Genomic DNA, 15,488 nt, shown 5'->3' with positions numbered 1-15,488 from the left:
ACTTCAAGCTCACAGTGAACATTTTTGATCACAGAAATCTCTGAGTCTCATTTTTATAGCATAAATTTTGACTGAGGTCACTCAGTTTATAATATATAAATTCCAGAATGGTTATCTGGTTTTTAAATATCTGAAATTCAAATTTAAAAATTCAAGTCAGTTTCCCACATCAATGTTTACTTAGCATTTAGATACACAAAATATATGCAAGTAGTTTTCAAGTGAGGTTACCAATAAGGTGTTGCATACTTGTATATCAAATAGTCAAGTACTGTAGAAATCCTCGTTTCCTAAACAGATTACACCAAAAAGAAAAGGACTGGGCAAGAAAAACCTAACAGAACTAGGATTATGCATGATTATCTCAGTTCAGTCTATTGATAAACTGTGCCCTAATCACTTCCATTCTACAGTCAAACTATTTTAATACAAATTAAATACATTAATATTAAAAGAACCCTATTTATTTAAGTGGAGCTTAGTTGCTTAGTCATGTCGGACTCTTTGAGACCCCATTGACTGTAACCTGCCAGCCTCTTCTGTCCATGGGATTTCCCAGAATCCCAGGAATACTGGAGTGGGCTGCCATTTCCTTCTCCAGGGTATCTTCCCGACCCAAGGATAGAACCCACGTCTCTATATATCTTGCACTGGCAGGCAGATTCTTTACCATTAGCACCACCTGGGAAGTGGACAGGCTGTTTAAAAAAAAAAAAACACCATGGAACTTAAATTTATTTTTAATAGAACACTTTACAATTTGTAAATACTTCTAAATTAATGCTAACAATAGTAAGGGTCAAAATAATAAGCAAAGAAGATGCAATATGCTTAGTAAATGACCAAGAAATAATGAGGACTATGCAGAAAGGAATGTATTTATAAATGGACAATCTTGTTTCATTCCTTCCTTCCTTTATTCACACAAACATTTATTATCTTGTGCCAGGTATTATACCAGGTTCTGGAGATAAGATGATGAACACTTTAGCAGCCTTCACAGAACCCTCAGTTTTGTGAGGCAGTTAAACTTTAATCAAATAAGCTAGCCTCTCTGATGAAGTAATGCTGGAGCTGTAGGCTGAAGGATGAGAACAAGTTACCATGGCAAAGGGGAGAGCAGAGTTTTACAGGCAGAGGAACAGCAAGTGCTCTGATCCTGTGGCAGGAGGGAGCAAGGCCCTGACACCGAGTCTATAGAATACTCATGGCTGGAACCCTGAGGACAAGCACAGGCCTAGAGCAGGATCTGAAGCTCAGAAAGAGGTCTTGGCTAGAGGTGCAAAAATCATCTGGATGGAGAGAATGACAGAAGCACAGCTATGTCTCCAGAACACACATGAGAGACAACCGTCAAAAGCTGCCAAGAAGATAAGAAAGACAGGATTCAAAACACAGAAGCAGGGCTGGGCTCAGTTTTGAGAAAGGACTCCTTTTTGAGTAGCAGGAGGGAAGAAATAAATGAAGCAGAAACATGCATTAAAACCTAGGGCATTTTATTTTTTTGCTTGCTGAATCTAAACATTCAGTGGAACCAACCTCCACTGGACAATGCAGGCATGAAAACACAGATATTTGGGATCATCTGGGTTGGGGTTTTGTCAGGCAAATGCAGAGAGCAAGAGAAATTAAGGATTTAAAAGAGCAATAGATTCTAAACTGGTTAAGAAGGGAAATGAGAGAAGGAAAATATTGATGGATTTGGTGGAGTGGCCCGGCCACTAAATGAGACGCTGCAATGAGGTCAAAGTACCACCATGATGAGGGTAGGTAAATCAGGAAGCTAGAAGGAGAGAAGGTCCTGGTAGGAATAAAAAGGCGGACGCAGTGGTTTCAGAAACTGAGCAACTTCTGGGGATGTAAGATCCATGGCGTGACCACGGGAGTAGGTGGCTCGGTGAGGGAGAAGGCTACACGCAGGTAGAAGATCCAAGGCCATCGAGTCAGGCAGATCCTCCCTGTGAATACGGAGGCACCGGGAAGGAGTAAAGGGTTTGTGGTGAAGAGGAGACTGTCGGCCCAACGCCAAGCGCACAGTGAATGAGAGGAAGTCACCCTGCTGACGTGGGGAGGAGGAGAGGAGGCAAGAGTTGACGAGCACCACCTTCAGAAGAGCCCGTCTTTGTTGTCATTTTCTCAGACAACCAACATAAGGAGTAAAGACTGAGAAGCAAAACTATGCCCCAGGTTGACAACAAGCTCTTTACTCATCGATAAAGTACATGAGAACTGAGAAAATAAGGCCACCACTTGAGAGCGCTACAGAACAAGTGGTGCCCCAGACAAAGACAGGGCCCAGTGAAGGCAGGAGGTGCTCAAAGCTTCAAAGGGTGAGGGAGATGACACAGCAGAGCACAAACAAGACCCGGTGCAACAGCTCCACAGGGCACAGGAAAGTTAGAAAGGGGGGAAAGGAAGGTCTGTGTTGCAGCAGAGACGGAAAGTCCATCACAGAGATGATGGTGCTATGGAGGACAGATGGCAGTGGGATCACAGTGTCAGAGATGGCGAATTTAAAGTAATAAATAATTTGGAGAAGAATCCATATGGATCGTGGTAGCCAGAAATAACACTTTGCTTAGTGGTGGCAGACCGATACCATGATCTCCTTCCATGTGCTATATTGGTTGGATGCCAGATCTAGAGCAGGGTTTCTCAACCCCAGTGAAACTGACATCCTGACGTTTTTTGCTATGGGCATTATCCTGCGCACTGTAAGATGTTTAGAAGGATCCCTGGCCTCTACTCACTAGATGCCAATAGCACCTCCAAGCCTGGTGCCAACCAAAAATGACGTCAGAGAGAAGACCTAAATAGATACTTCTTCAAAGAACACACACAGATGGCCAACAGGCACATGAAATGATGTTCACTACTGCTAATTATCAGAGAAATGCAAATCAAAACTACAATGGGATATCACCTCACACTAGCCAGAATGACTATCATAAAAAAAAAATCCACAAACAAAAAATACTGGAGAGGGTGTGGAGAAAAGGGAACCCTTCTAAATTGCTGGTGTGAATATAAACTGGTACAGAACACTATAGAGCACAGTATGGAAGGTTCCTTAAAAAACTAAAAACAGAGCTACCATATGTCCCTGCAATCCCACTCCTGGGCATATATCTGGGAAAAAACATGATCAGAAAGGATACACGCACCCCAATGTTCACTGCCGCACAGATTACAACAGCCAAAACATGGAAGCGATCTAAACATCCATCGACAGAGGAATGGATGAAGAAGGAAGGAAAAACATATTCCTAAAGCTTCCTAAAATACTAAACAAACAAACAAAACATAAGACAGGAGCCACATTTTCCGAGGGTATACAGGTTCGAAGGTCATTCTACAATTCGGAAAGGTCTTCCATGGAAGCAATATTGCCACCTTGAAATTTACAAGTGAGAGTAGAGGGTGACCTGTCTTCGGCAAGGCAACCTCAATACCCTTTCCTCTGGGGAACTCCTTAAACCTGCTCTGTACAATATAATAGCCACTAGCTACATGTGGCTACTGAGTAAAACGTGCACAGTCCAAATTGAGATGGGCTCTAAGCAGAAAATGTACACTGGATGTCAAAGACACAGTATGAAATAAAACAATGCAAAAACATCTCATTAATATTTTTATACTAACTACATGTCAAATGATTGCTTTAAAAGGGACAATAGTCATGTATATGTAGTTTTCTGATTATTTATTACATCATATATCTTTATGGATGTATACTGTTAGTTTGAGGGAGGTTAGCATCCTAAATAAAGAAAAGATAAAAAGGATAAAAAAGTATTCTTTGAAATACTTAACCATTAAACATATCTAAGTTTGGGCAGTAATTACATCTTAGTGGTTAGCCCTTGTGCTACCAAACTAAATTCACACACACTCGCAGACTGGTTTGCTTTAATTCCTTCAATACTTGTTGAGTGCCTTCCCTGTGCTCGGTCCTAGACATTGCAGTAGGAGGATTTCAAGTCACACAAGGCTCACCACCCCAAGCCAAGACGTATCCTACAGTGCCCACCTGAGGAAGCGTTCAGACGGCATTCTCCAGCTGGGTTCCTCAGGGTCTCAGCCTCAGAAGGTCGCAGAGGAGTTGGCAAGCATTCCAGCTAAATGAAAAGACAAGAAAGAAAAGCACAGTGACTTAAATGCAAAAAAAAAAAAGAAAAAAACAAACATACTCTGGGCCTTCATGATGCTAATACTTTCAAATCTTGAAGAGTCTTATAGACAAGATACAACAATCTGACTGAATGCTCTTGTGATAGGCAAGGTTTCAGAATGCTTATAAGTTTTAAAGTTTTTTCACCTTATTAGAATTTCAGGGACAAAAAATTAAAATTTGAGAACCAAAAATAGCTAAAGAGTTACATTAAAAATTAAAACATCAGATGGCCAGAGGGAAAAATTAAGACTTTAAAAAATAGTTACGATTTATGTCAGAGAACATTCTACCTATGTTCTCTTCTAGGAGTTTTATGGTGTCATGTCTTATATTTAGGGGCTTCCCTGGTGGTTCAAACAGTAAATAATCTGCCTGCAATGCAGGAGACCTAGGTTCAATCCCTGGGTCGGGAAGATTCCCTGGAGAAGGAAAAGGCAACCCAGTCCAGTAGTCTTGCCTGGAGAATTCCATAGACAGTCTTTAACCCATTCTGAGTTTCTTTTTGTTTATGATGTGAGGGAGTGTTTTAACTTCATTGACGTACACGTGGTAGTCCAGCTTTCCAAACAACACTCACTATAGACATAAAAGCAAAAATAAACATATGGGACCTAATCAAACAATCTTTTGCACAGCAAAGGAAACCATAAACAAATGAAAAGACAACCTTCGGACTAAGAGAAAATATTAATATTTGCAAACAATGTGACAAGGGCTTAATTTCCAAAATACATGAATAGTTCATACAGTTCAATATCAAAAAGACAAACAACCAATCCAAAATGGGCAGAAACTGCCAGTTTTTCAAAGAAGATACATGGATGGCCAACAGGGACATGAGACATGCTCAACACTGCTAATTATTAGAGTAATGCAAATCAAAACTACAATGAGGTACCTGTCTGACACCTCACACCTATCAGAGGGGACACCATCAAAAGGTCTACAAATAATATATGCTGGAGAGGGTGTGGAGAAAAGAGAACACTTCTATACCATTGGTGGGAATGTAAATTGGTGCAGCCACTATGCAAAACAGTACGGCGAGTCCTTAAAATACTAAAACTCTTAATTCAAAAAGATACATGTACCCCAATGTTCATAGCAGCACTACTTATAACAGCTAAGACATGAGAGCAACCTAAGGGTCCATCAACAGATGAATGGATAAATAAGATGTAGTATATATACATATATGTATGCATGTGTATGTATATAAAAGAATATTACTCAGCCATAAAAAAGAAAAACATTTTCTCATTTGCAGCATCATGGATGGACTTTGAGATCACCATACTAAGTAAAGTCAGAGAAAGACAAATATTCTATGATATCACTTATAAGTAGAATCTAAAAAAATAATATGAATGAAGTTATTTACAAAATAGAAACAGATTCACACAGACACAGAAAACAAGCTTATGATTACCAAAGTGGAAGTGGGGATAAATTAGGTGTATGGAATTAATAGATATATACAATAAACAAAATAAACAATGATTTACAATATAGAACAAGGAATTATATTCAGTATCTTATAATACTTATAATGGAAAAGACTCAGAAAAGGAAAATATAAAAAACATATATTTACATATATAAACACTGAATCCATGACTATGTTTTACAACTCCCATTAGAAGGTCTAGCTTCCATTTTCTAATACACCCAAGCATCAAAATTAATTCCAGTTTGAATCATCTTAAACAGGCTCTCTTCTAAGTTTAATTTTGAAAAGCAAAAACAGTGTAAAAACACATGAAAGAAATAAGTAAAGCTGTGCCTATTTTCTGCTAATTTTATAAAAGAGAGACCTATGATTTCCAATCTATAATATAGTATTTGCTACACCATATCCAAACCTTCAAACTATACTAAATCACATAAATATATCGTAATTTGCTGAGGATTCATTTCACTGTTGTCAAACATCAGGTTGTTTTAAACATTTCATACATTCATACTTATTTCTTGCTTTTTTAATTACTGAAAATAGTATACCTATACTTTTCATTTAAGTTTTTAAAAATCTAAAAATGAGCATCATTTTCAATTAATTCACTAGAACTGAGCAATAAAGAGGATCAGAATAATTCATGACACGTTGTTTAACTAGCTCAGAGACTTTCCTAGCAACCCATCACTGCTACATATTCCCTTCATAAACTAGGTTATAAACTCCAGGTTCTTATTGCCTAACACAAAAACTACAGAGATGGACACTTTAAGATGGCATAAGATGGCATAAGATATTTATTATTATTATTATTATTACAGAGACATGAAAAACCCTTAATCTTTCTGAAATTTTAATATTTTAAAATGCTCCCAATAACTAGGTGAATACAGAACAATAATCCTAAAAGTTACAATAATACAAAATTAAAGGACACACCTTATTGATATTTTTCAGACATTCCAAATACAGCAATTAAAAATCTCAAGATAACTTCCTTTATTGTTTGGAGACCAACTCACTAAATTAGTTCTCTTCAGAAATTATCTAATTACAATCTGTTCCATTCTACAATGTTTAGTGAAATGAACACCATTTTAAAGGCTGGGAGTTAAAAATGAGTTAAAGGACGAATTAATCCCTGAAAATTACTGTTATTTATAATTCACTAATGACTATGCCAAAGGCTTTGACTGTGTGGATCACAATTAACTGTGGAAAATTCTGAAAGAGATGGGAATACCAGACCACCTGACCTGCCTCTTGAGAAACCTATATGCAGGTCAGGAAGCAACAGTTAGAACTGGACATGGAACAACAGACTGGTTCCAAATAGGAAAAGGAGTACATCAAGGCTGTATATTGTCACCCTGCTTATTTAACTTCTATGCAGAGTACATCATGAGAAACGCTGGGCTGGAAGAAGCACAAGCTGGGATCAAGATTGCCGGCAGAAATATCAATAACCTCAGATATGCAGATGACACTACCCTTATGGCAGAAAGTGAAGAGGAACTAAAAAGCCTCTTTGATGAAAGTGAGAGAGGAGAGTGAAAAAGTTGGCTTAAAACTCAGCATTCAGAAAACGAAGATCATGGCATCCGGTCCCATCACTTCACAGGAAATAGATGGGGAAACAGTGGAAACAGTGTCAGACTTTATTTTTTGGGGCTCCAAAATCACTGCAGATGGTGATTGCAGCCATGAAATTAAAAGATGCTTACTCCTTGGAAGGAAAGTTATGACCAACCTAGACAGCATATTCAGAGAAGGCAATGGCACCCCACTCCAGTACTCTTGCTTGGAAAATCCCATGGATGGAGGAGCCTGGTAGGCTGTAGTCCATGGGGTCGCTAAGAATCAGACATGACTGAGCGACTTCCCTTTTACTTTTCACTTTCATGCATTGGAGAAGGAAATGGCAACCCACTCCAGTGTTTTTACCTGGAGAATCCCAGGGACGGGAGAGCCTGGTGGGCTTCTGTCTATGGGGTCGCACAGAGTTGGACACGACTGAAGCGACTTAGCAGCAGCAGCAGCAGCAGCAGCAGATAGCATATAAAAAAGCAGAGACATTACTGTGCCAACAAAGGTCCATTTAGTCAAGGCTATGGTTTTTCCAGTAGTCATGTATGGATGTGAGAGTTGGACTGTGAAGAAAGCTGAGCACCAAAGAATTGATGCTTTCTGAACTGTGGTGTTGGAGAAGACTCTTGAGAGTCCCTTGGACTGCAAGGAGATCCAACCAATCCATTCTAAAGGAGATCAGTCCTGGGTGTTCTTTGGAAGGAATGATGCTAAAGCTGAAACTCCAGTACTTTGGCCACCTCATGCAAAGAGTTGACTCATTGGAAGACTCTGATGCTGGGAGGGATTGGCAGCAGGAGGAGAAGGGGACGACAGAGGATGAGATGGTTGGATGGCATCACCGACTCGATGGACGTGAGTTTTGAGTGAACTCCAGGAGTTGGTGATGGACAGGGAGGACTGGTGTGCTGCAATTCATGGGGTCACAAAGAGTCAGACACAACTGAGCGACTGAACTGAACATTTCTTATATTTTACTACATATATTTTATAGTATCATTAGATTATGTATTACTTATGATAATTTATCTTTAATTCTGATTATTTCATAAATTGGTATATTTTTAATACCAGTCAGTCAGTCAGTCAGTCAGTTCAGTCACTCAGTTGTGTCCGACTCTTTGTGACCCCATGAACCACAGCACGCCAGACCTCCCTGTCCATCACCATCTCCCGGAGTCCACCCAAACCCATGTCCATCGATTTGGTGATGCCATCCAGCCATCTCATCCTGTCATCCCCTTCTCCTCCTGTCCCCAATCCCTCCCAGCATCAGGGTCTTTTCAAATGAGTCAGCTCTTCGCATGAGGTGGCCAAAGTACTGGAGTTTCAGCTTCAACATCAGTCCTTCCAATGAACACCCAGGACTGAGCTCTTTAGGATGGACTGGCTGGATCTCCTTTCAGTCCAAGGGACTCTCAAGAGTCTTCTCCAACACCACAGTTCAAAAGCAAATTATATCTTAATACCAGTACACCATCACATGGTGTGCAATAAATGATATTAGATATCCCTTTAGTTTGAAAGGTAAACATTCAAGGTACCCCACTGGTATACTTTCCTGCATGGAACATCATTCCTGAAGGTAACAAGGATGCTTGCCCTTTGAGGGTAAAAACCCTCTAGGGTGAAGGAATGCTTTCACCTTAGAGAGTGAAAACATCTAAGCTCTCCCTCCAAACAAAAAAGACATGGAGATGACTCAATTCTAACAAGAAAGGTCCAATGTGTGATTAGAGCACAGTTTACGAACTGAATAGAAATTTAGGCCAAAAGAACACAACTGTCCCGTCTTACAAAACCCTACAATTCTTTTACTCTATAAAAGACAATTATTCAGGCTTTATTCCTGAGATCATAATGTTAAACCCTTTCTATTAAATATCTGCTATTTTGTTGTAATTTAAAGTTATAAATAATAATCACTTTACCTACTCAGTTCAGTTCAGTTGCTCAGTCATGTCCAACTCTGCGACCCCATGGACTGCAGCACACCAGGCTTCCCTGTCCATCACCAACTCCCAGAGCTTACTCAAACTCATGTCCATTGAGTCAACGATGCCATCCAATCATCTCATCCTCTGTCATCCCCTTCTCCTCCTGCCTTCAATATTTCCCCTGATGCTGAAGGCATCAGGGAAATTTGTTATCAAGACCGTCCCCAAGAAAAAGAAATGCAAAAAAGCAAAATGGTTGTATAGCTGAGAAAAGAAGAGAAGTGAAAAGCAAAAGAGAAAAGGAAAGATATAAGCATCTGAATGCAGAGTTCCAAAGAACAGCAAGGAGAGATAAGAAAGCCTTCCTCAGTGATCAATGCAAAGAAATAGAGGAAAACAACAGAATGGGAAAGACTAGAGATCTCTTCAAGAAAATTAGAGATACCAGAGGAACATTTCATGCAAAGATGGGCACAACTAAGGACAGAAATGGTATGGACCTAAGAGAAGCAGAAGATATTAAGAAGAGGTGGCAACAATACACAGAACTATACAGAAAAGATCTTCATGACCCAAATAACCACAATGGTGTGATCACTCACCTAGAGCCAGACATCCTGGAATGTGAAGTCAAGTGGGCCTTAGGAAGCATAACTACGAACAACGCCAGTGGAGGTGATGGAATTCCAGTTGAGCTCTTTCAAATCCTACAAGATGATGCTGTGAAAGTGCTGCACTCAATATGCCAGCAAATTTGGAAAACTCAGCAGTGGCCACAGGACTGGAAAAGGTCAGTTTTCATTCCAATCCCAAAGAAAGGCAATGCCAAAGAATGTTCAAACTTTACCTACTACCACAAGCCAAATGCTTTCTTTGATTGCTCTTACAATAAGAGGTACTTCATATGCATGATCTCATTTAATACTCACAACAACCTAATGTGGATGATATCATTTTCATTTTATTAAGAACGCAGGGGTATAAGTAATTCACAAAAGGCACAGGACTAGAAATTGGTAGTCTCAGAGATCAAAACTGTTTGACTCCAAAGTTTGTATTCTTAATTATTCTGCTCTAATTCCAAGTTTTATAATAAACCATAATACTACTACTTTTGAAGTCACACTAAAATCAAAATATATAGATTATATGAAAATTAAAGAAGAAATAGAGTAAGATCTTCTTAACAATATAAGCCATAAATAAGTATATAATTATATACTGAATATTTATTATCCTATGAGAGAGGGAAAAACATCAAGAGACAAAAAGTTAAATAAATATCTTTTCGTAGCTGGATTTCACTTAAGGTCACCAGGACACAAAGCTAGTATAAACTGACCCAGCACAATAATCCCAGATAAATAGATATTTGCAATAGGGAGAAAGGAAATCCCTTTAAAATTATGGGACACATCAAATCATCAATTGTGTTGAATAGGGTGATAGGAAACCACATGTATCTAGTTAGGAAAGGAGAGCCAATATCCATGCAATCTATGAAAGTTCATGCAGTAGAGTTTCTAGGTCTTCTGTACTATTCTATTCCACATTTTACATATTTGAAAGCATCTAGTATGGTACAGCATCTATCATGCAGATCCACTCATCCACATTGAGTTATTCTCTCCCTTCAGGATACTGGTACCAACCATCTTCTCTGCCCAGAACTTCCTGTGTCCTTTTTACCTAGTTAGCTCCTATTCATCCTGCAAGTCCCAAGGTCACCTCCTCTGGGAAGCCTTCCCTAAAACTCCCCAAGGTCCCAGTTCCTTACTCTTCTATAAGCTCCAATAACACCTATACATCCAAACACACAGCATAATTAGCACTCTATATAATTACTTGTTTGGGGAAAGGGGGTTAGAAGCTATTGGCTTAGCCTCATTTCTACCCACCCCATGACAGTGGCTCTTTAAGGAGACTGAGCCATCTTGGAGTAGCCATAGTTTTGTTTACTGTCCCAGTGTAATTACTAATTGCACCCCCATTTATTCTCTGTGGTTTTCCAGTTTCGATCATAAATAATCTGATCATCCTGTCTATATAGGCAGGATCCATATCTATCTTGCTCACTGTCTTGAACCCCCTGGGACTACCATTATTTTCACAAAATCCCCCAAAGTAGAAAAAGTAAAAGTATAATGTATCCCTGTTTTAGGATGAAGAACATGTGATCATAAGGCCAGCTTATTTGCATGTATTAAATCACAATGTTTTAGTGAATATTATAAAAATGTTGTTGTTAAGTTACTGACTTATGTCTGACTCTTCTGCAACCCCATGGACTGTAGCCCACCAGGCTCCTCATGGTATTTCCCAGGCAAGAATACTGGAGTGGGTTGCCATTTCCCTCTCCAGGAGATCGTCCCAGATCAGGGATTGAATCCAGATCTCCTGCACTGGCAGGTGGATTCTTTCCCACTGAACCACCTGTGAAGCCCATACTATCAAAATGCATGCCCTAAAAGGAAGTGCTGCACTGAATATTAAAAATTCCTCTAATGAGAACAAGGATGAATATGCAGTCACCCTCACGAATATAGCTGGAGACCTTGTGAACCAAAATAAAATATAACATTTCAGTCAGTTCTTCCAGTCACATTAACACACCCCTTTCCAGTTTTTTAATTTTTAGCTCCATCACTCCTCTGTGAATAGAAACATAAAATGCTTAGATCAGTTACACAGTCTTGTCAAAATAACCTAACCTGCAATTATAACATCCTAATGTGCTTTTTAAAAATGTTGCCATGAAAACTTTTTCATTAAAGAATTTCTTATAGTTCTCAGACCACTGAATATTAAACCAACTATTTGCATCTCTGTAGATGGTAAAATGTAGGTCTTGAATACATAAAAAATATTTGTATGACAAAAATATTATTGTATAGAAAAAACAATATGCTACATTTATATAATTACTTTATTTCATTAAAAAAATCTGTATGAAAATGTTATTATTCAGACAATGAATGAACATTCTTATTAATGACTGCCTTCTAACAAATAGAAAATATCCAGTTCACAGTCCTCTAACATATGATCTAGATGTAATTCAAACTCCATTTTCAAACAGAGAAAGTTTTACCATTAAATTTTAAAACATGGACTCTTCATTCATTCAAGTATCTACTAAAGGCTTAATATATTTCCAATAATCACTGAACAAGATGTGATGACAGACACAAAAGAATTAAAAATGATCTCTGTCCTTCAAATAGTTTATAACCTTTCAGTTCAGTTCAGTTGCTAAGTCATGTCCGACTCTTTGAGACCCCATGAATCACAGCACGCCAGGCCTCCCTGTCCATCACCAACTCCCGGAGTTCACCCAAACCCATGTCTGTCGAGTTGGTGATGCCATCCAGCCATCTCATCCTCTGTCATCCCCTTCTCCTCCTGCCCCCGATCCCTTCCAGAATCAGGGTCTTTTCCAATGAGTCAACTCTTCGTATGAGGTGGCCAAAGTATTGGGAGTTTCAGCTTCAGCATCAGTTTAAGTAAGGGATAACATCCACACAGAATGAGAAGTAGCTTCAGTCATGTCCAACTCTTTGTGACCCCATGGACTGTAGGCCACCAAGCTCCTCTGTTCATGAGAGTCTCCAGGCAAGAATATCGGAGTGGGTTGCCAAGTCCTCCTCCAGGGGATCTTCCTGACCCAGGGATCGAATCTGTGTCTCTTATGTCTCCTGCATTGGCAGGAGGGTTCTTTACCACTAGCGCCAAGGCATAATATCCACATTAGCATCACCCTAATAGTACAAGACATTCTGCATTTTCTTCAGCTGGGAGATTCACAATTTCCTCTCATTTTACAATTTCTAAAATTGAAGCTGTACTTTAAATTGATTGCTGATGTACTGAAAAGCTGATATGTATCTCACATGTGCAAAAAGCATTAAAACTGGTGAAGTACCACAATTCAAGTACTTAAATAAAGAGGCTAGGATGTAATTACATGCAATATTACATACAGTTCATACACTGACCTAGCATTATAAGAATTATGGACCCATTTTTTCCAAAGAAAAAGCAGAGGCCCAGCAAGCTAAAATGCTTGAGGTTTAAAAAAAACAAAAACAAAAACTAGGAACTGGTAAAGCTGAGACTCAAATCCATCTGTTACATTCTGCTGCACCATATCACCCTACCAAAGGCAAGCTGGATGTTGGTTAGAATAGTGGAGGAAGGTAAGTGGAGGAGCACTGAAAGATGCAGAGAGAGAGGAGGAGGCTTTCCAGATGAAAAGTACAATACACTGAAATGTAAGGAGGCTTCTAAGTGATACTCTTGTAAAATAAGAACTCTGTACCAGCTGAAGATGCAGTGTAGACATGTGTTCAGTCCACCATCTTCAACAGGAAGCCCTTTTGGTAAGTCCTATTTTATGCCCATTTTCCTGATTAGGAAATCAGGGTTTAGAGAAATTAAGTAACTTCAGGAAGGTTACACAACCAGTACGGGAGCTAGGGTGAAAACCTAGTAGGTAGGCTACATCCTAGCAGTAGTGCTCAGTCAGTCATGTCCCAATCTTTGTGGCCCTGTGGACTGCTGCCCACCAGGCTCCTCTGCCCATGGAATTTTCCAGGCAAGAATACTGGAGTGGGTTGCCATTTCCTATTCTAAGGGATCTTCCTGACCCAGGGATCGAACCTGCGTCTCTGTACTGGCAGGCAGATTCTTTACCACTAGCACCACCTGGGAACCAGTCTATATCCAGACCCACTCTTTTTTAATCACTAAGCTATCCTGCTTCTCCAGCTATATAGAGTTCTTATTTTACAAAAGTATAACAGAAGCCCCCATATCTTTGAGTGTGTTGCACTTCTAATCTCATAATAAACATACTAATTCTCTCAGACACAATATTTGGTTTTCCATTAAAACAGAGATCTGACCAGGCTTGAATAACAAAGAATTTACTATAACTATTCACTAAGCATCTTCTCTCTCACTCATTCAACATTTAAACTGCTTTTACCATATGCCGGGACGGCATGTAAAAGAGAAAGATTACAATGACTTTGTAAAACAAAATGTCTTTTTTTTTTTTTCCTAACATGACAAGTGATAAAAGCTACTGCTTTTTAAAGCATAATTTTCTTTTACAAAAGAGATGTAAAGTAGAAGAAAGGACGTGGGCATGAGGTTAAGTTCCTTCAGCTGAGTTGAGCTGCACCTTAACTGATATCTTTATGAATTACAAGGGTAGGGACCATGTCCCGCTGATCTCTGTGTAAGAAGGAACTTTGTTCTCAGAAGACTTGGTAAAAAATGAATTGTTTATAAAATAGTTATTGTTCAGGAAGTTAATGCAGTTTTATCACAAATGCAGAAGTTCCAAACATCTCCAAAAACACTTTTCTCTGTCATTAAAAAGGCACTACAAGTCTTTTACAGAATATGCCCATAATCTTAACCAAGATATCAAAACCAAAAAGAAATCCAAATTTCATTTAAAAATTAATGTTACTTTAAAACTTTGGGGCAACACTGAACAGAACGATGTGATGTGACGTCGATGCATGTCTGCTCTGAGTGGTCAGGGAGATCTCTGAAGAAACGAAGTTCATCCAAAATGTCACTAATGACAAAAGGATATGAAAAAACATTCCAAAGTCAGACAAGAAAGTTTTCCACATTATGTTTTGTGATTTGAGACATGTTTTGAACTGCTCCATGATTTTTTGGCATGAGTCAGAAGAGGAGGAGGAGAGTGGAGTCTGTTTTCTTGGCTCAGTCAATAGGCTTGGGTGGGCTCAACAAGTGGGAGGACAAATCTCAGGGAGAAGAGTGTGGGGGAGGTCGGGGAAGGGGGGAGGCTGTCAAATCCATCATGCTTGGTATTTCACAATGACTGAAGTAGAATCCTTTCTTTATCAATCCGAATTTTCCCAATGCGCCAAGCCTAAGATCACACAGTTTTTAAGTGTATTTTCTAATGAAGACATTATTGCCCTTTGGTGATATTCTACCTCTTATAGAATATGCTATGGAAGAAACAAGCTGGAATCAAGATTGCCGGGAGAAATATCAATAACCTCAGATATGCAGATGACACCACCCTTATGGCAGAAAATGAAGAGGAACTCAAAAGCCTCTTGATGAAAGTGAAAGTGGAGAGTCAAAAAGTTGGCTTAAACCTCAACATTCAGAAAACGAAGATCATGGCATCCAGTCCCATCACTTCATGGGAAATAGATGAGGAAACAGTGGAAACAGTGTCAGACTTTATTTTTCTGGGCTCCAAAATCACTGCAGATGGTGACTGCAGCCATGAAATTAAAAGACGCTTACTCCTTGGAAGGAAAGTTATGACCCTGCTAGA

At 39.2% G+C, this 15,488-nt stretch overlaps 1 protein-coding gene across 1 annotated transcript in view; it reads right to left on the bottom strand.

The window, feature by feature from the left end:
- The window catches only part of KLHL32 (kelch-like family member 32), a 217,723-nt gene that overhangs the window by 174,930 nt on the left and 27,305 nt on the right, over positions 1-15,488 (bottom strand). Inside the window, exon 2 of the mRNA XM_010834731.1 lies at positions 4,031-4,118. Within this exon, the coding sequence (XP_010833033.1) occupies positions 4,031-4,053 (23 nt within the window). The 5' untranslated portion in view covers positions 4,054-4,118. The remainder of the gene's footprint in view (positions 1-4,030; positions 4,119-15,488) is intronic.

This window comes from Bison bison, unplaced genomic scaffold (genome assembly GCF_000754665.1).
Source record: "Bison bison bison isolate TAMUID 2011002044 unplaced genomic scaffold, Bison_UMD1.0 scf7180017864035, whole genome shotgun sequence".
Lineage (NCBI taxonomy): Eukaryota > Metazoa > Chordata > Mammalia > Artiodactyla > Bovidae > Bison > Bison bison.
Note: the sequence above shows the minus strand (reverse complement) of the source record. Positions and strands in the feature narration are given on the sequence as shown.